This window comes from Ictalurus furcatus, chromosome 24 (genome assembly GCF_023375685.1).
Source record: "Ictalurus furcatus strain D&B chromosome 24, Billie_1.0, whole genome shotgun sequence".
Taxonomy (NCBI): domain Eukaryota; kingdom Metazoa; phylum Chordata; class Actinopteri; order Siluriformes; family Ictaluridae; genus Ictalurus; species Ictalurus furcatus.
The window spans coordinates 4,459,196-4,479,649 of NC_071278.1; the positions used below are offsets into that span (position 1 = coordinate 4,459,196).

General features: G+C 36.8%; 2 protein-coding genes across 7 annotated transcripts; both read left to right on the top strand.

Annotated features, from left to right (window-relative positions):
* The first annotated feature begins 1,454 nt into the window (after positions 1 to 1,454).
* Positions 1,455 to 2,941, top strand: LOC128600732 (P2Y purinoceptor 11-like). The gene has a single exon (XM_053613409.1). The coding sequence runs from the start codon at positions 1,697 to 1,699 to the stop codon at positions 2,576 to 2,578; it is 882 nt and encodes a 293-aa protein (XP_053469384.1). The 5' UTR covers positions 1,455 to 1,696; the 3' UTR covers positions 2,579 to 2,941.
* A 2,741-nt stretch (positions 2,942 to 5,682) lies between these two features.
* On the top strand, positions 5,683 to 17,424 carry LOC128600656 (P2Y purinoceptor 11). 6 transcript variants are annotated; one of them, XM_053613292.1, is made up of 4 exons: positions 5,683 to 6,415; positions 14,555 to 14,648; positions 14,730 to 14,845; positions 16,343 to 17,424. In XM_053613292.1, exon 4 carries the CDS (start codon positions 16,356 to 16,358, stop codon positions 17,256 to 17,258), a length of 903 nt encoding a protein of 300 aa, XP_053469267.1. In that variant the 5' UTR covers positions 5,683 to 6,415; positions 14,555 to 14,648; positions 14,730 to 14,845; positions 16,343 to 16,355; the 3' UTR covers positions 17,259 to 17,424. The 6 variants fall into 6 exon arrangements, with proteins under 6 accessions (XP_053469267.1, XP_053469266.1, XP_053469269.1 ...); XM_053613291.1 differs by having other exon boundaries at positions 14,555 to 14,845; XM_053613289.1 differs by lacking the exon at positions 14,730 to 14,845 and having other exon boundaries at positions 5,685 to 6,415.
* The last annotated feature ends 3,030 nt before the right edge of the window (positions 17,425 to 20,454 follow it).

Sequence of the window (20,454 nt, forward strand, 5' to 3'; positions counted from 1 at the left end):
CCCCTTCATACCATTCTTTTAATCTATCCTAAAACAAGTTCTGTAGATTTCTACAGTGCCTTGCAAAAGTATTCAACCCCCTTAAAAGCTAATGAGGTTCATCTGGATTAAAAACAACATTTAGACAGATTATTCCAACCAGTATTTTTATTGCGAACCAACATGCCCTTAAAGTAATTTTTAACACAAAATTCATTATTTGTCAGAAAAAAATAACAGCTTTAATTTTGTTAATTTTGTGTTTGCACAGTGTTTGAGAGAGATTTTTGTCCATTCTCCTTGGCAGATTTGCTTCAGGTTCTTCAGGTAGGTTGGATGTTGTTTTTCATCTGCAATCTTTTGTAATATCCCCCTGTATTTTGCTGCATCCATTTTCCCTTAAATTTTGCCAGGTTCTGGGGATGAACAGCATACCCAAAGTCCCGCCATGTTTCACTGTAGGGATGGGGTTAATTGACATATGGTCTGCAGTAGGTTTGCACTATATATATATATATATATATATATATATATATATATATATATATATATATATATATATATATGTATGTGTGTGTGTGTGTGTGTGTGTGTGTGTATCTATGTATACATATATATATATATATATATATATATATATATATATATATATATATATATATATATATATATATATATAAAACTAGTCCAAATACAGTCTCTCAATCATGGTCTCATCACACCAAAATGAAATGAAACAAATCTTCACTGGGTCACTCTTGTGCTTTCATATGTCTCTTCATGAGCAGTGGTTTCTTTTTAGCCACCCTCCCACACAGTCCTCAATTATGCAGAGCTCTTAAAGTGGTTGTCTGGTGCGCCTTCATCCCACTCTCAAACACTGTACTCTTCAATGTATTTCACTGTAACTCCTTCAGAGTGACATTTTGCCTCACTGTAGCTTCCCTCACCAATCTGTGTCTTGTTTTTGTGGGATGGCCTTGTCTCTCCCGTCTGTGCCTGTGATTGTTTATGATGGTTTATATGTATGGTGTTGTTGTGTTTATGTTTTTCTACACACCCACGGTGGAAACAAATTTCCTCTTTGAGGACAAATTAATTAATTAATTAATTATCTATCTATCTATCTATCTATCTATCTATCTAGTTAGTGCTTGGGTTGTGTAATGCAGCTTTCACTTCCTCACTATTAATCCAACACTGCTTACTGGGATGTCCAACCCCTTAAATATCATTTTACACCTTATTCCTAATTTATGAAATTCTATTACCTTATTTTTAACTTCCTCCGAATGCTGCTTAGTCTTCATTACAATCCTTTCCTTCAGACTGACAGCCTCCTTAATGGCAGTTCAACTGCTGTGTTTTTTGTTAAGAAAATAGGAACTGTTACTTTAGGGTATTTTGATCACTATCTGGCGCTCCTGGAACCTGGGGGGCTGAATACTTATGCAAGCAGCATTTCTTTTTTTTTCTTCAGTTTTTGATTTTCTTTGAAATACTTGGTGATCATGTAATTAAATTTGACTTTGAAGTCAAACGAGTTTGCAGCAACATTACTGACAGGAAGAATATGTGTATGTATCATTTGTTATTCAGAAAAATCTGATAAATTCCAAGGGAACACTTCAAGACTTTTGCAAGTCACTGTATTCTATATGTCAGAAGTAAACTCTTCATTGCTATATTTTGCAGGAGGCTCAGTAAAATTGGATACATGAACCGCAGCAGCTGCAACAGTACATTTCAAAAGGAACTATTACCTCCCATCTACGGTGTTGAGATGTGTGCGGCATTGATGGGGAACATACTGGCGCTGTGGCTGCTTGTGACTAAAGAGAAGAAAAACTGGCACACGGGAGTGGTGTTCTCCTGCAACCTGGTCATCAGTGACATCCTTTACGCGCTCACTCTCCCACTTCTTATTGTCTACTATACAAAAGGATTGAAGTGGGAATTTGGTGCTGCTGTCTGCAAAATAGAGCGCTTCCTCTTCACTTCCAACCTCTATGCGAGCATTTACTTCATCATGTGCATAAGTGTCACTCGATACCTAGCCATCGTTCATCCCTTTTTCACACATGAGCACATTCACTTAAAACACGCCAAGATCATCAGTGTGTTTGTCTGGATTTCTGTAGCAATCATTTCATCTCCGATCCTCTACTATTCAGGTGTCCAGAGTGACAGATGTTCCTTATTTTCAGAACCAGGCCAGGAATCTAAAAAGGTTATCTCTCGGGTGTTTATGGCTGTTATAGGCTGCTTAGTCCCATTTGTGGTTACTTTTGCATCCTATTTTGGTGTAATGGTGGCTCTTTCTAAAAACGTCAATATCACCTCACTGGACAAGAAAAAAGTGTCTCTGACTGTGGCATTAATTTGCATCCTGTACATTGTGTCTTTTGTCCCTTATCACGTTCTGCAAATATGGTACTTTAAAATTAAGGAAGAAGGAAATATTAATTATTATGTGTGTAATGGATACCCGGCATCAAAGGCCCTAGCCTGCCTGAACATGTGCCTACATCCCATCCTGTACATGGCAATGCTTGACAGCATCACATGCTGTAGAAGGAGCCTGAACGAATACTTATGAATATTTTTAACCAACAGTCCTAAAACAACTGCACTCTGTACGGCTCAGATTTGCAATAGCTTACTTTGGTATGTTTTGGAAAATGTAGTAAAATTGTGCATGATTAAATGATAACAGTTCCTGTTTCATGACGCTTAGACCCTAAACGTGAACTAGTCATTTTGATTTCTCATAATATGTCACAGCAAAATGAGTAAAATGATAAATGTCAGAAAATAGCATTTAGTGATATTTAGTAAAACTGATGTCAATGATTCAGTTTGTGGGTGGTATGGTGGCGCAGTGGGGAGCATTTCCAATACGGTGATATATGTATTTAGTGATCGTAAGCAGCTCGATGTTAAAAAAATTTAAATTGTATAAAAATATAAGCATTTTTTACAGAATTTTATTTTTCAATAATTCATTTTTGTATACATTTAATAAAAGTATAAACTCGTTTTGGTTTTTTTTCACTGAATTTATAATGTCTACTGTTTTGCTCACTGCTTGTTAGCAAACCTTTACATTGTCATGCATATCAAGTGTCACAGAAATATCTTCAAATATATATGTTATGATATTTTTGTGATATGACCCAGCCCTACTCAGGTTTCTGTCTGTGTAGATTTTCTTCTCATGTTCTCTGGGTTCTGGATTCTCTGGTATGCACCCGTTGAAAACAAACATGCCGGGAGGTGGACTGGTTACACTAAATTTCCCATAGGTGTGAAGTGTGTTTGCATGTTGTCCTGGTGTCCCATCCAGGGTGTATTCCTGCCTCACACCTAGATTTCCCAGACTAGGCTTTGGATCCACTGCAACCCTGACCAAGAAAAAGAAAGAGATCATCTTCAGTGATCTTCAATCAAATGAATGAATGATTCCATCTGTTAATATTAATTGCTATTAAGTAACAACAGACAGGGAAGGACTACAGACAGGCCACTGGTTGAAATATGAATGTGACAGTGAAACTCTTAGCATGGCAGCTGTATTAATAAAAAACAGGGAACCACCTTGTTGGTAAAGACTCATGCATGACTTATTAGATTCTTACACTGATGCATGCACATTAGCCAGTGCAACCTTTTTTTTTCATATTTAATATTTCCCATTATTTGAGCTATTTTTGTCAACATCATTTGTTTAAAATCTGTCCATTTCTGGTTTATGGGTCTTTCCCAATTCAAGTAAACAGGAGCTTGGTCTTGTATGACTTAAAATAAAAATAATGTCGAAGGGTTTGCCAAGATGACCACTGAGTGGACAGTGTGAAGGACTAACAATAATAAAATAAACTAACAGAGAGAGCTGCAAGTAAATACTTGAGTTTAGTACTCAATGCTAGTATACCTAGTCTATATAAACTTAATTTCCGTGCGACATATAATGTAAAGGATTCTTGAAGGGCCTAGTTGCTGCATGGTGAATGGTCTGATTTATTCACAACTGCTATGGTAGCTCCATGGACTACAGTAATGACTACAACCAATAGAACAGAATGCATAATAAGTCAACTCAACAAATTTTCACAGGTCATAAATTATGTACACAGCTGCTGCCACCTGTCTCACAGTCCCATATGAATGCACCTACTGTCAAAATTTCCTGGAACCATTTTCCATCTCATCTAGGTCTATAACATTAATTCAATTCTATTAATTAATTGTTTTTATTTTTATTTGTGTAGCGCTTTTAACAATGGACATTGTCACGAAGCAGTTTTACAGAAATTCATTGTTATAAATTTAAAATGTATGCCTCTGGCAAGGAAAAACTGCCTGAGATAATATGAGGGAGGAACCCTGAGAGGAACCAGATTCCCATCCTCATCAGGGTGATGCCAGATAGTGCAATTATAAATAAATCCCTTCTGTAAATGTGCACTGCCTGGTCAAAATTGTGTAACCAGGAAATTCATTACAGTTTTCACATGAAGTCTGTTTTGCTGAACTCATCCACTGTTCACTGATGGAGACTTCAGTGCAAAAACTGTTTGTGGCAATTGCAGTCCGAAAGCTATCATAGCATAACGGTTCATATGAATTGTGTTCCAAAGCCATTGTTAGATTTCCATGTATCTCAGGAATATAATTATTATGTCTTCCAGACCTCCGTCAGCCCTTTCAGCCTAATTACTATTACAATTACTTCTATTAACTTTACTCTCAGTCCTGTGCTGCTATGAGCTAGTAAGTGTGGTTTACCGTGGAGCGTTCAGGCCTGGGGGGTCTAAAATGAACACACACTGACTTCATGCATGCTCACACAGACATCCCACTATATTCATGCAGAGCAGAAGTATTTATACACATTGATAATGGCAGTGCGTGGACGGTTTCTACTGGTGGGCCAGACAGATAGACAAAACACACACCGCACAGGGTCATACTACAAAATAAGTCTACATGTTTCAGCTATATTAAAGGATAGCAGTTGATCAGCTTATTCAAAGAGGTAATTAAATATATACATTCATCATAGGTATTTGATAGCACAGAGACACACAAACAGAAACTATAACCCAGTATTCCCCGTATCCAAGGTGTCTTAATACAGTTCATAATATGAGAGTACATACCTTTCAGCCATCTTCACAGTTTTTAAGTGGTACTATCCTTAGTAATCTCAATGATCTTCAAACTATCTATATCCAGTATCCAAATGCACTCTTTGCAAGAATGTTGGATCAGATAGATTTTTTATCTAGGAAAGACCTCACTCTCCCTTTCCATTTTAGTAAGGTATTTTAGTATTCATTTTCACCTTTTGGTTTAGATTTGGCTTAGTCCATTTTTAATTACATACAGATACAAATAATGAACGCGTGGTGACCAGAAACTGCTCAAAGTAAACACACTGATGTATCTTCTTCTCCTTCAAAGTGCACAGAACTTCCTGCTGCTGTTTAATGAGGCATACATTTATTTCCCTAGACAAACTTGTCATGTTTGTACAGCCACAGAAACACAGCATCTGGCTCATGCACTGCTGGTACAGAACTCTTTTTTTTGCCTGGAGCAGAAGCCATTCAAAAAGAAGGAAATTTCTGTGGTGGAAAAAATAAAATAAAATAAATCCACAATTCTGCTTGCAAGATGACTTTAGGTGCTGAATCTCTGCTAGCAAGATGTTTGGAGGGAAAAGGGGTCAATTATAAGTATTAAAAAGGATTTCGAGCTAGACAAATTAAAGGTCTAGGATGAGCAATGGATTAAAAGAAGGAAACAAAGGAGAACGGATCAGGTAAGATCATCATGAGGATCACAAAGTCTGACGAAGAACAGCCAAAGAACAAAGACAGGCCTGAGAGGAGAACATGCAAAGGAGAATGAAAAATAAGGAGAAACAATGAAGGAGCAATCAGTGCTGAGATCAAATCTGTACAAGGATCTATACTTCAGTGGATGAATTAGAAGAATTCAACCTGGTGGTGGCGATGTTGTCAAATGATTCAAACTTCTGAGTGAGTGAAACGTTCCTCCTTTAGCAGTCATGAAAAGACTACATTCTCCCTGAAGAGATACAAAAAATGTTCACATTTGTTGCATTTTCAGTACTAAATAATAATTTTCTTTCTAAACTGTTATAATTCTCACTGGCTAAGTGCTTTTTTTGTGTGTGTCTTATGTTATAAAGTAGAACCACAAGTGGAAAAAATGTAAGAAGGAAATGAAAGTCATTTTTGAACAGAGTAAGAGACTTGTTGACTTCACGTAGCTGTCACACAGGAAAACCTAGGCGTAGGAGACATGGGCTATCTGTACAGAATTTGTGAAAAGACTTTGGGTCAAATAGTGGTACTACTGGCGAGCAGTGAGACACATTCAGCAATTTCAGCTGTATATTCTCAAGGTAATTAATGTTATGTTATGTTATGTTCAATGTTTTACTTGGGGATATATTTATATGAGATTCTTCTTCTAGATTCAGATTTTTTTTACTTCAAATATTTTTGAAATGTAATTTACAAATGGAAAATGTTTTAAAGTAATAAGTTTTATGCTCATTGAAAATGATTTAGTGTATAGAACAATGTTTTGGTGTGTTTTTTTGAGAGAAAGAGTCTCTTTGGTAGATATTTTTTGGTAGAGAGAAACTCAGCCATGAATTACAAGAAAGAACATTTTAAATAATAATCTCTAAGTCAAACATATGATGCATACATCATGAAGCCAAGAACCATGACCATGAAAATGATATATGAGCGTATTTGAGGTTTTTATTTTTATTTTTTTATGTCTGTTGTTTAGTGATGTTTTTGTGGTTTTTCGGATTAACTGATGAATGAACTGTTCAAGTGTTTTATCAGATCTCCAAACCTTTTCTCAATTTATTGTATCACTTATATCACATCTTACTCGGGTTTAACTTGCTCTAAATAGTGAGACTTTATCAAGTGCTAGGTGGGTGGGTGCCATTTTCTTTCTATTTTTTTCTTTATTTTTTATAAGATGTGTGGCAAGTAACAGTAAAAGAAAAGAAACAATGCGCAATTCGGTGTGAATGCTATTTAACTGTGGTATTGTTAGTGTTTCTTGATTCTACTTGTGGTTTTTATGGGGATTTTTACCAACGAAATAGAGCAAAGTCTCATCCTTTCATCTTCTGTTGGCTCACAAAACCAAAGCAACAGGTCAACACTGATCTACATGAACAGGAAGTGAAAGTACCCGCCATCAAAACAGACATTTTTCACATCTCACGTATTCTTTCCAGTACAGTGAATTGTCTGTAAGGCTGTATGCGAACCTTACTGAGACGGAAAACTCAGGAAAACGTCTTTATCAGGTTTCTCCCGTATTGCTGTAATAAGGGGTCAGAAATCCTAAATGCTATATCTAAACCGTTGGTGACAGAACCTCTACATCAATGTTTTATGATTTTAATGTTTAATGGAAACCATTAAACAGCCAATTTCCATCACGAAGTAAATAAAATTGCCTTAATGACTTGCGATAATGTTGTGGCCAAGTTCAGGATTATGTTATTTCTGCTCCATGCACAAGATTTCATACCCACAACAACTTGTGTGACAAGACGCAATATCCTGAGATATGAATCACCTAGTCACATGTTAAAAATCATTTCCACCATCTGTCATCTGTTCACTGACAGATTCAACTGGTCTGTGGCTAAAAGGTGCTAAGTTTCTAGTTTTTCTTGTCTACAGTAGAATCTACATGTTGCATGTACATGGAGGTTATGATATCAAAATTTCTCTGGATTTTTTTTGTGAAATAATGATCCTAAAAAAGTAATAGGATCTTTCCACATTGTGTTACATGTGGTTTTGTAGCTCTTTCCTCATTAAAAATGTTAAAAGTTTTTTCAATTATTTATTTATTTTTTTACATTTTAAAAGATCATTAGCTGTGTCATGTCATGTAAGAACATGACAAATGTATTATTTCGTGTATATATAATGTCCAAACTTAAATTTTTTTTTAATGAATCCCAATACTTTTCCTGGTCAGGAAAAGAATGCATTTAACCTTTTAATGCCACTGTTTATTATTCAGTTATTCACATAAAGCAAATTATTCAGTAACTACTGTAGGTTGAATTATATAGTAAGCTCTGCGGCCTTTATTCATCAGAGCAGTGCAGAAACAAACACAGATCTGAGTACACAATGTTCTGTCCAAACAAATCAGTGCCTGAGTCATGAAAGTCAGCATTAACAGAAGCGATGATTTGAGAGGGAATGATAAACTCCCTCCTATTAATTTACATCATAACCAAACAGAACAGACCATTTTACCCTTGTATATGTCCCAATTACATGAAATACAGAAATACTAAAGGATGAAGGTTTTGCAGCAATTATGAAATAAAAGGAAAGAACTCATCAAGCTACAGTAATCCAGAGGAAAGATCTGAGGAAAGAAGTAAATAGAGAGGAGAAAATACATTTAAATGGTAAATGGCGCACTTATATAGTGCTTTACACTGGTTCTCATTCACCCATTCACACACACACACTCACACACCAATGGTAGCAGAGCTGCCATGCAAGGCGCTAACTTGGAATCGGGAGCAACTTGAGGTTCAGTGTCTTGCTCAAGGACACTTCGGCATGTGGAGTCACGTGGGCCAGGAATCGAACCGCCAACCCTACTATTAGCGGACAACCCGCTCTACCACCTGATCCACAACCGTCCCAAAATACATACATGATAAAATACATTTCCGGGAAGCTAAGCTAATCTTATTTGACCGTACATAACTTCATGCAACACTGTTATGCCTGTTCCAATAGGCTAAGTGGAGTTTGGAACTGATCCTAACAGGATCAAGGTCAGAGCAAGGTCAAATGTCTGAAATAGGTTTTCTTTAATAGCATCTTTTCTGTTTGAAGCATATTTTAATGGTATACAAAAATTCAGGCATACAAATTTGTGCCAAGAAGTACTAGACTTATTACAGTCATTTAAGTGTCGAAAAAATAACTGTACATCTAAGCTGGTAACCCGTGAGCTATTTAGTGAGTAGGACACTAGTAGATAAGAAAATTACATTGTTCAGTGGCTAACACTAAACAGCTAACTTGACATTAATCCATGAAATGTGTACACAATCATTTCAGTGAAATATATCTTTGACGTGTTTATATATATTTGACATTCCACCCCCCAACATTTCAATACAATTCAAATCTGGGCTTTGACTAGGACATTTCATAACCCTCCATTTCTTCTTCTTGAGCCATTCCTTGGTGGATTTGCTAGTGTGTTTAGGATCATTGTCCTGCTGAAAGGTCCACTTTCGGTTCAACTACAACTTTTGGACAGATGGCCTCACATTATCTTCAAACACTCTTTGATATGATACAGAATTCATAGTTGAATCAATGAATGTAAGCTGTCCAGTCCATGAGGCAGCGAAGCAACCCCAGACCATAACATTTCCACCACTGTGCTTAACAGTTTGTATGAGGTGCTTCTCCTGAAAAGCTGTCTTGGTCACCGCCAACATGTCTGCTGTTACTGTGGTAAACAACTCTATCTTTGATTTATCTGTCCAGAGTGCATTATTCCAAAAGCCTAGTCTTTGATTATATGCTCACTGGCAAACTTTAGTCTTGCTCTATTGTTCTTTTTAGACAGGAAAGGCAAATTTGTGCAATCTCTTTCTGATTGTAGAAGCATGCCCTTTGACACCAATCACTGCAAGACTTACTAGCAGATCCTGTGATGAAATTTTGGGGTTCTTGGAGACTTCTTTTTTCCCCACATGCACTCCCTAAGCAGGTTCTAATCACTGGCATCCAATCTTCTATTGTTTCTGCTATATACTGACTACATTTGGGTTTGAGATCAAAGGATGAACATTAGATGATAGATCAGAATTTCAGCTTTCATTTCCTCATATTTATATCTAGATGTGTTAAACAACTTACAACATGACACCTTTTGTATCAGACCACCCAATTTTTAGGGGTCCAAAAGAGATAGTTTTAATGTAATTTAAAGTAAATAACACTTAATATTTGGTTGCATATCCCTTAGTGTAATCATTGTAATAACAAGCCGGTGACTCACTGTCATCACCAAACTGTTGCATTTTTCTGTTGTGTTGCCATTCCATGCTTGCACTACAGCCTCTTTCAGTTGTTGCTTGTTTCTAAGGGTTTCTCCCTTCAGTCTCCTCTTCAGGAGGTGAAATGTTTCAGGTAATTGTCTTGCTGCATGATGAAGTTCCTCCCAATTACATTGGATAATTTCTCTGTAAATTTGAAGACAGATTGTTTCTGTAGACTACTAAATTCATGAGTTACATCAATAAAGATTACTGAGCCTGTTCCAGAAGCAGCCATGCAAGCCCAAGCCATGACACTTCCTCCACCATGCTTAACTGATGAGCTTCTATGTTTTGGATTATGAGCAGATCCATTCTTTGTCCAAACTTTGGCCTTTCAGTTCCTTTGGTAGAGGGTAATCTTAGTTCCAGAACTTTTGTGCGTCATCTCTGAATTCCAATCTGGCTTTCTGATTCTTACTGCTGATGAGTGGTTTGCATCTTGTGGTATGGCCTCTATATGGCTGCATTGAAGTCTTCTTCGAACGGTGGATTATAATACCTTCACCCCTTCCATATGAAGGTTGTTGGTGATGTCAATGACTGTTTGTTTGTTTGTTTCGTTGGTTTTTTTTGTTTGTTTGTTTTTGGGAGTGGGTGCGGTTTCACAGCTCTCACAATGTTTCCGTTATCAACTGATGTTTTTTCATTGTCTGACCTGTTCCATGACTGGTTGTTAGTACACCAGTGATTTCTTTCTTTTTCAGGACATTCCAAATGGTTGTATTGGCTATACCCAATGCTTGTGTCACCTCTAAAATAGCTTGCTTTGCTCCCACAGAGAGCTCTCTGGTCTTCATGTTGGTTTAACCTTTTTAACAACAGATGCAAGTGAAACTTAGGCCTAAATCCAAGAGTAGATGTTCAGAGCTATTAATTCTTTAAACAGTTAATTTAACAGGGCACACCTGGGCAGCAATGTTCAGTCGCATGTTCCAATATTTTTGATCACTTGAAGAAATGGATGATATCAAACAAAAGTGATCATGTTCTTAGTTGTTTACCACATCTAAATGTAAATATGAGGAAATGAAAACTGAAATTATGATTTATTGTCTCATAATCTTTTGATCTCAAACCCAAATATCTTCAATGTATAAATAAAACAATAGAATTGGCCTTGCTGTTCCAATAGTTTTGAAGGGGACTGTAGCTAGTTAGCTCGTAATGTTAATTGTCAGCTTATAACAGCAAACAATGCTGTAGATAATAGTTATTTGTCAAAATATAGATAAATGCTTTCCCAATTTAGATATAAATAACTGATGTTACTGGCATCTCAGGCACAAAGAGATCATTTGTCTAATGAGCTAAAAAAAAATAAAAAATGACGTGTCGATAACGAAAGAGTCGGCTCGCAGATAAGAAGAGTGAACAGCTCAGAAATAGCAGCAGGAAATCGTCAAAATGTATTTTTTTTATTAGAATGGACAAGACTGAAAGGTTTAATATTGTAGTGATGAATTAAGGAATGTGTTTGAGGAAAATTAGTAAAATGATTACATTGAGGGTGCAAGGTGGCTTATTGATTAGCACATTCCCCTCACACCTCCCGGGCTGGGGGTTCAATTTCCGCCGTGGCCCTGTGCTGTGGGGGTTTCCTCCGGGTACTCCGGTTTCCTACCCCAGTCCAAAGACATGCATGGTATGCATGCAATGGCTGATTGGAATGTCCAAAGTGTCCGTAGTGTATGAATGGGTGTGTGAATGTGTATGTGAATGTGATGGATCAGCACCCTGTCTTGTGCCCTATGCTCCCTGGGATACGCTCCAGGTTCCCTGCGACCCAGTAGGATAAGCAGTAAAGAAAATGGATGGATGGATGATTACATTAATGATCGTCTAGTCAACTCAAAATGTTTTGCATGTTAAGCTGCAATATTAAATGTAGCTTTCCTACAGTGTAGCTATATCTGGATTACATTTATGGTTTGAGTGTGAGTTTTTTTCCCCTGAAAACTTGGGGAAAGCATGCTCGAGTAAAATAGACACATTTCCAAAATAATTTACATAATTAGAATATATATGGAATCAGTATTATTTAAATAGTGCTTTTAACAATAGCCTACATAATTACTATTCTTGCACTCAAGTTTGAAGTATTTAGTTAGCTGGGTTTATGAAGAATTTTTGTATTTATTATTTATGTTTGCTCAGTAACCTTTAGGATAGTCGTTGAAACAAAGAATAAATGGGATAAAATGAGAAGAACTCGGAAGAAATGGGATGAAAGGTGGGCCTTATTTTGATGAATGTGAGCATGCGCTCAAATATGGAGCACAAAACCACTGAGACAGGAATTTAACCCCCTCCCATTCCCCTCTCCTCTGTGTGTGTGTGTGTGTGTGTGTGTGTGTGTGTGTGTGTGTGCGGGTGGGTATCTGTGTGTGTGTGTGTGTGTGTGTGTGTGTGGGTGTGTGTGTTGTAAGTAGACCTTATCATAGCAGACTTCAGTGTTGCCAGGTCTCCAGTTATTTCACCCTCTTGGGATTTTTTTTAATTATATGGCTTTATTTTATTTAAAAAAAAAATCTATTTATTTATTGTTTTTTTTGTCTGTAGGAGGTTGGTATTCATTCATCCTTTCAGTTATCACTTTTATCCTGTGCACATGCATATGTACTGTGGATATATAATAAAATGTAAAAAATACCTAATTGAAAGGGTGTATAAGTAAAAAAAAAAAAAAAAAAAAAAAAAAAAAAAAAGGAATGTCATGTTACGTATTGTAATTTAAGGTACAATGGCATTATATTGTGCATCAGTGAATTAGTCTACCCATTCTCATAGATATTTCATATGTGTACAATATATGGTCAAAAGTTTGTGGACACCTGACCATCACAACCATATGTGTTTGTTGAACATCCCATTCCAGATTTAGTCCCCTCTTTGCAGCTATAATAATCTCCACTCTTCTGGGAAGGCTTTCCAATAGATTTTGGAGCGTGGCTGTGGGGATTTGTGATCATTCAGCCACAAAAGTATTAGTGAGCTCAGGAAGTGATGTCAATGAGGCAATGAGGCCTGGAGTGCATTCGGTTTTGCAGTTCATCCCAAAGGTGTTCAGTGGGGTTGAGGTCAGGGCTCTGTGCAGGACACTTGAGTTCTTCCACTCCAATCTTAACAAACCATGTCTTCATGGACCTCACTTTGTGCACAGGGGCATCGTCATGCTGGAACAGGTTTGGGATAATGTGCAGCCTCATTTTGGGTGCAGCAACTGGAGTTTCAGCCTCATTGCTGCATTCAGGCTCCCTGGTTCAATCCTGACCTCGGGTTAATGTCTGTGTTGAGTTTCTCATGTTCTCCCCATGACCCGTTTCCTCCAGTTTATTTGCTTTCCTCCCACCTTCAAAAAAGTTGCAAGTATTTGGATTGGTTACCTATGTGTGTGTGTGTGTGGATATATGCATGTGTATGGTGTCAAGTACACCATAGTGTAATGTGTGTTTCTGGGAAAGGCTCCAGATCTAATGCGACCCTGCTGAAGAAAAAGGCATACATAAGATGAAAGAATTTTAAAATATTTAATAATACAAACCATTTTAGAAGCTTATTTAGGAAAAATGGTGGTTCCATTTCCAGTTTGTATATGTTTGTGCTTCACTTTTATTAAAGATATATATATACACTACCGGCCAAAAGTTTGGAGAGACTTGACTGAAACGTTTGAAATGTTTCACGAAGGTGTATGATTAAATCGGTGTTGTAGACAAAAATATAATCGTGCTGACGTATTCATTTCTTTCATTAGAAAACTAACATTTTATTTGCAAAAAAAGATTTTTTTTAATAGATGACTTGGAGCGAAATATTCAGAAAAACAGCCAATAAGTGTCCAGCGTAGGTGTGAACTCGTTTAATAATTTTTAAAAAGCATCTCAGGGAGATTCCTCAAGAAATCAGTCAAGAAAATGCCAAGAATACATTTCTGGAAATTCTAGGTGAAAAGCTTGTCTACTTTGAGGATGCTAAAATACAAAATTATTTTGATTTATTTTAGAGTTTTTTTATCACAATATAATTCCCATAGTTCCATAAGCCTAGGCTATGTGTTTTTCCAGAGTGATGACTATTATTATTCTAAAATATGGAAAAATAAAGAATGAGTGTGTCTAAACTTTTATGTGTGTATATATGCTATATAAGGTCTGCCGTGGATCTGGTTTCATTGATCAGTTAGGATGAAGACCAACAGATCTGGCAACCCTGTCAGTAATGTTGTGGACTGAGGGGAGGCAAGGCATTACGGGACAGAGAGGTGTAGCCTATTCAAAGATATCAGCCTGTTTAATAAATATATGACGAGTTATTAGACATTATTTAGCACTGTACAGTCATTCACTAAGTTGATTCTTGCTAGTCTTTGGATCTTATTCATATTTCTGTGGTTTTGCTGCTTGGCTCCAGGTGCTGAGACATTTCACTTCAAGCTACGAGTAACGGTTTCCAGTGAAAAAAAGAAAAAGGAGCCTGTGTACTGAAGAGAAAGGTCTTTTTACAGGTCAGATTTACATTTGAGATGTTGTTGATGTTGTTGTTTTATTTATCAGGTTCTCAAGCTTTCTTTACTTTTACATAGTAGCATTGAGGAGGTGCGCTCAAAATAAAACCCTAACCCCTAACCCCAAGGAAAATACTTGAAAATTGAGGAAAGTTAAAAAAAAAAAAAAAAAAAAAAAAAAAAGAAGAAGGTAAAAGGTAAGAGCATGCAGGTGTCCACCTGGATATGTATATGGTTTTATATATGTTTATATATTTAAAAAGTCAAACTTAAGGAGAGAAAAACAGATTTGTGTTTTTAAAAATCCAACATGCATTTTTTACCCTTTATTTATGTATGTATGTATTTATTTATTTATTTTACAGGATTTACATTTACAAGATTTTTAGTAGAAATGGAAATTTATCTTTCATAAATGACACTTATTGTACATTCTAAAGTCTCTTAGTCTTTTAAGTGCCTGGAAATACTAAAACTGATTGAATGCTGGGTGACTAATTAAATTTTCCGAAAACCTTGAAGATTACAACATTTCCAATTTGTGTAGCCCAGCCCAGTGCTTTCTCATTACATAGGAATTAATTTGTAGTGCAATATTCTTGCATGTGTTCTCCATCAGCAGCTATTTTTTCATTGTATGGTATGTTAATACACTTAAATGACAAATATAAGACACCAAATGCAGGATGTTATATACAATAAAGTTCATAGTACTGTATGCCTACGATGGGTTGGCACCCCGTCCAGAGTGTCCCACGCCTTGTGCCCTGAGTTCCCTGGGATAGGCTCAAGGCTCCCCGTGACCCTGTGTAAAATAAACCATCGGGAAAATGGATGGATGGATGGATGGATACTGTATGCAAAAAAAAAAAAAATTATAAGAAAATTATAAGGCTGATCTCCCTTCAGTTTCAGGCCTCTACATCTGCACTGATAGGCATTAAAGTTAAATTGACTCAATTGTAGTTTATTAAACAAAATACTGTTTGTCTAGTGCATGAATGTTGCATTTTTAGGTTAGCACTACAGTAATGATACTCATGATCGCACGTCAGTGTCAGGTAACAGCATGCTGAAACCATTTTTCAATTTCGATGATGATTTCAGCATCATCAATAACTACATCGTGTACAGCAAGTAGAGTAGTATAAACTTTAACAAAAATAAAAAAGAGCAAATATTGCTAATAATCACATTTGCTCTTGCAGGAACCTCATACTAAAATAAGGTAAAGGGGTTTAGTTATGACATGTGATTTGTAAATGTGAATCAGAATGCATAGAAGTGAGCATCCTGTATACATAAAACATGTAAATAAGGGATCAGTGGGCGGGGCTTGCACCCACACAACTCAAGCTGATTCATCAATTGCTCTTAAATCCCCAACTGTTTTATTCTGAGTTTTTGACTTGTGCTTTGTGTTCATTCTTGTGCAGTCACCATTTACAGACTAATCCACTCAGCGGGTCATTTAATCTAGCTGACCATGATGAGTTGCGGTTTGTTCAGGTCCAACTTTGTTTGGAGCAGCTGTGCTATGATTTCAGTATTTTCAGAATGTATAACATCCATAATTTGTTAGCAGACTTGTCTTGGTGTATCATTTTGAAGTAACTGGAACATTCTGATTGTCAGCTGTCACCATATGGATAGCTATGTGGCAGAAATAAACTCTACGTTTCTATTTTTTTCAGGAGACACCATAAAATGGCAGCAATCATTAACAGCAGCAACAGCAACAACTGTAACAGTACATTTTCAAAGGACCTGTTACCTCCCATCTACAGTGTGGAGATGTGTGTGGCGCTGGTGGGGAACATACTGGCGCTGTGGCTGCTTGTGAGTAAGGAGAGGAAGAACTGGCACACGGGAGTGGTGTTCTCCTGCAACCTGGTCATCAGTGACATCCTTTACGCCCTCACTCTGCCCCTTCTTATCGACTATTATTCAAGAGATCGACAGTGGATATTTGGTCATACTGTCTGCAAAATAGAGCGCTTTCTCTTCACCTGTAACCTCTACGTCAGCATTTACTTCATCATGTGCATTAGTGTTAATAGATACCTGGCCATCGTTCATCCCTTCTTCGCACGCAACCATGTGCAACCGAAACATGCCAAGATCATCAGTTTTCTGGTGTGGATCTTGGTGGCGAGCATTTCATCTCCAATCCTTTATTATTCAGGTACCAAGGGTGAAAGATGTTCCTTATTCTCAAACTCAAATTCTGAACCTAAAAAGTTTATGTACAGGGTGTTTATGGCTGTAGTAGGCTGCTTGGTCCCATTTTTGTTAACATTTGCATCCTACTTTGGTGTTATTTGGGTCGTTTTCAAAAATGAGAATATTACATCATTGGAGAAGAAAAAAGTGGCTTTGATGGTGGGTTTAGTCTGCGTCCTGTACTCCATGTCTTTTGTGCCTTATCACATTTTGCAAATATGGCACTTTAAGCTGAAGGGGGAAAAAATGAATAAGAATTATTATGTTTGTAATGGATACCAAGTGTCAAAGGCATTAGCCTGCGTGAACATGTGCCTCCATCCCATCTTGTATATGGCTGTGTTTGACAGTATCAGGACAATGTGCTGTAGCAGAAGCTCAAATTAAGCTGATTAAGCTACTGTCTTTTTGATTCTCCCAGGTTCACCTTAAATTTGAAATAGTAATGCATGTAATAATGGATTTTTTCCTTCTTTTTTTCTTTTAGTCCATAAACTTCAACAAGTTATTTGAATGTCTGGTCTCCTTGTAAATATACAGTATATACAGGTCATTGCAAATAAATAAGTGATGGAAAACAAGTACCTTAGTAGTGCTATTTTCATTATATTGAAATTGTCATAAAATTCCAACATATTATGTAACATGTAAAATATATACAATTAAAGAATAAATGATTAACAGTCTCTTTTTCAAATTAACAGAAGCTACAACATACAATATCCAATAATGTTTTCTCCTTATATATATATATATATATATATATATATATATATATATATATATATATATATATATATATATATATATATACTTTGAAGGAAACTTCTTTTACTTTGTTCCCAACACAACATGCATCACAAATTGTCCATATCTTACTCCAGTTCAAATGTCTATAAAGTGATGACTAAAAAGATTTACATGAAGGACATTTTTTCACTTATTATGTAATGTCCCAGTGAAATGCCATTTAGTATGTTATGTAATGTATATGGTGATAAGGTCTAGTAGACTTAATTATAAATTTGCTGCATGTTAGGAAGCAAATTGTTCTTTGTTCAAAAGCTATTTATCTAAAATAATGTCATTATCAAACTATTATTTTTTTAAATACTGTATTTTTTTATCTCCCGGTTTTTGTTTTACATGACTTTCCTCAGAGAATGAGGAACCTGAGTTATTTGTAGATGGCACTGAAATGTCAATATCTGGCAATTAAGTGTCTAACAGCTCTGGTACCGGTGTTACGGACTTGTCTCTCACCTGATTAATATGTCGACGTACTACTTGCCCACTTCCTAATGCTACTGTGCACGATACAGGATCAGTGTTTTTCTGAACTGTTCCTGGAATCCAAGTAGATCCAGAGCTGAAGTTCCTAGTATACATTGGGTCACCCTCCACAAGATGTCTTTCTTTTGCATATTGGTCATGGTACCATTTTTGTCTCAATTGCTTGTTACGCCCTTGACTTTTAAAATCAGGATGAATGACATCCAGTGTAGAACGCAGTTTCCTTCCACACAGCAGTTCAGCGGGTGATTTGCCAGTGGTCGAATGTGGCATAATTCAGTAACTGAACAGAGCTCTGGCTAGCTTTGCTTCAATTGAATCTCCAGCACTCTCTTTCATCAGTGTTTTGAATGTTTGGACTGCTCTTTCGGCCAGACCATTGGAAGATGCATGGTAGGGTGCTGTGGTTATGTGTTTAATGCCATTTCTTTCCATTAACTCTTGGAATTCAGCACTGGTTAAACAACCACCATTGTCTGACACCATTACTTCTGGTATCCTGTGTTGGATAAAGGTTTGTCTTAAGCACTTCTTGCTGCTTGCAGCCCCATTCCCATTTTTCATCTTTTTCTCAGAACTGCATGCAAGGGAGCCAACAAGGTTGACAAGTTGGGCAGAAATTTGTTTTAATAATTCAACACACCTAAATAGGCCTTCAGTTCACTCACAGTTCATGGTGTAGGTTCATAGGTTTTTACAGCTTGTACGTTTTCTGTTACCGTTTCCCGTTATCTGTGGCATTCATTCTGTGACCTAAAAACATCACTTCCTCTCCCATGAACTCACATTTGCTCCTTTTCAGTCTCAGTCCACTCTTTTCTAGCCTACTCTAGTACCTCATCCAAGTTCTGTAAATGTTCATCTTCATTAGCCCCGAGACTAAAATGCCATCCAGATAAACTGTGATGTGTGTGATGTTTTGCAGAATCCATTCCATTGTGCACTGGAACATCACTGGACTCAAAGCAACTCCAAATGCTAGCCTGTTGAAAGTATACAATCCCTTGTGTGTGTTAATTGTAACATACTTCTTGGAATTTTTCATCCAGCATTGTGCGCTGATACGCATGGCTCATGTCCAGTTTGGAGAATTTTGTCCCTCCTGCCAACTGAGCAAATAAATCTTCCACCTTGGGAATTGGATACTGCGCCACACTGGATGCTCAATTTACTGGGAGTTTGTAATCCCCACAAACAACATTGCTAGTTTGTGTAGCCCAGCCCAGTGCGTTCTCATTACACAGGAATTAATTTGTACAGCAATATTCTTGCATGTGTTCTCCAGCAGCAGCTATTTTTCTGCCTGCTATGGGTTGGCACCCCATCCAGGGTCCAAGTCTGTTGTTCCAATGAAAAACCTAAATGGTGAAATATATGCTTGTATGCTAGTTTCTATTCTAGAAGTGCATGTTTATTGAAGTTTTACCAGTAGTTTGTTAATGTCATGCAATGACAAGTCACATTTAACGAAACAAATACTCCACCCAAATACTCCACGTAGTGCCAGGTGAAGGTTTTATTGTTACATATCAGGGCTCATAGCAATAAAACAGTCACACACACACACACTATATGGCCAATAGTTTGTGGACACTTAACTATCACACCCATATATGCTTGTTGAACATCCCATTCCAGATTTAGAATAACTTCCGCTCCTCTGCAAAAGGTTTTCCACTAGACACTGGGGCATGGTCGATGTTGGGCGAGGAGGCCTGGGGTGCAGTCAGTGTTTCAGTTCATCCCAAAGGTGTTCAGTGGGGTTGAGGTCAGGGTTCTGTGCAGGACACTCGATTTCTTCCACACCAATGTTTGTCAAAAATATCTTCATGGACTTCTCTTTGTGCACAGGGGCATCGTCATGCTGAAACAGGTTGAACATGCTGAAACTTAACACTTAGCTTCATTTTCCAGTATACACTTTTGGTTTAGGTTTTTGGTTGATATTGTTTTAAAAACAAAAAGAAAAGTTCATTTTAATATTCTGTACAATACAAAAAGAAAAAAACATCTGAGAACAAATCACAAAATTAACAATTAACATCTTTTTGTAATTTCTACAATAAATAAATAATGTTAACTAAATAAATAAACAAACAAAGTGCCAGAGTTCAGGGTTTTTTAAAAAAATGTTTAATGCAACTTTAGTAGTAAATAAGTACATAAAATAATTACATAAAATAAAGAGAATACCAGGGGAGTGTACAGATCAAGATATTCATATCACATCAATATAAATTCTTGTAAATATTTGTGTTGACATCTTTCTTGTTTTGCCAGTGTAGACCTT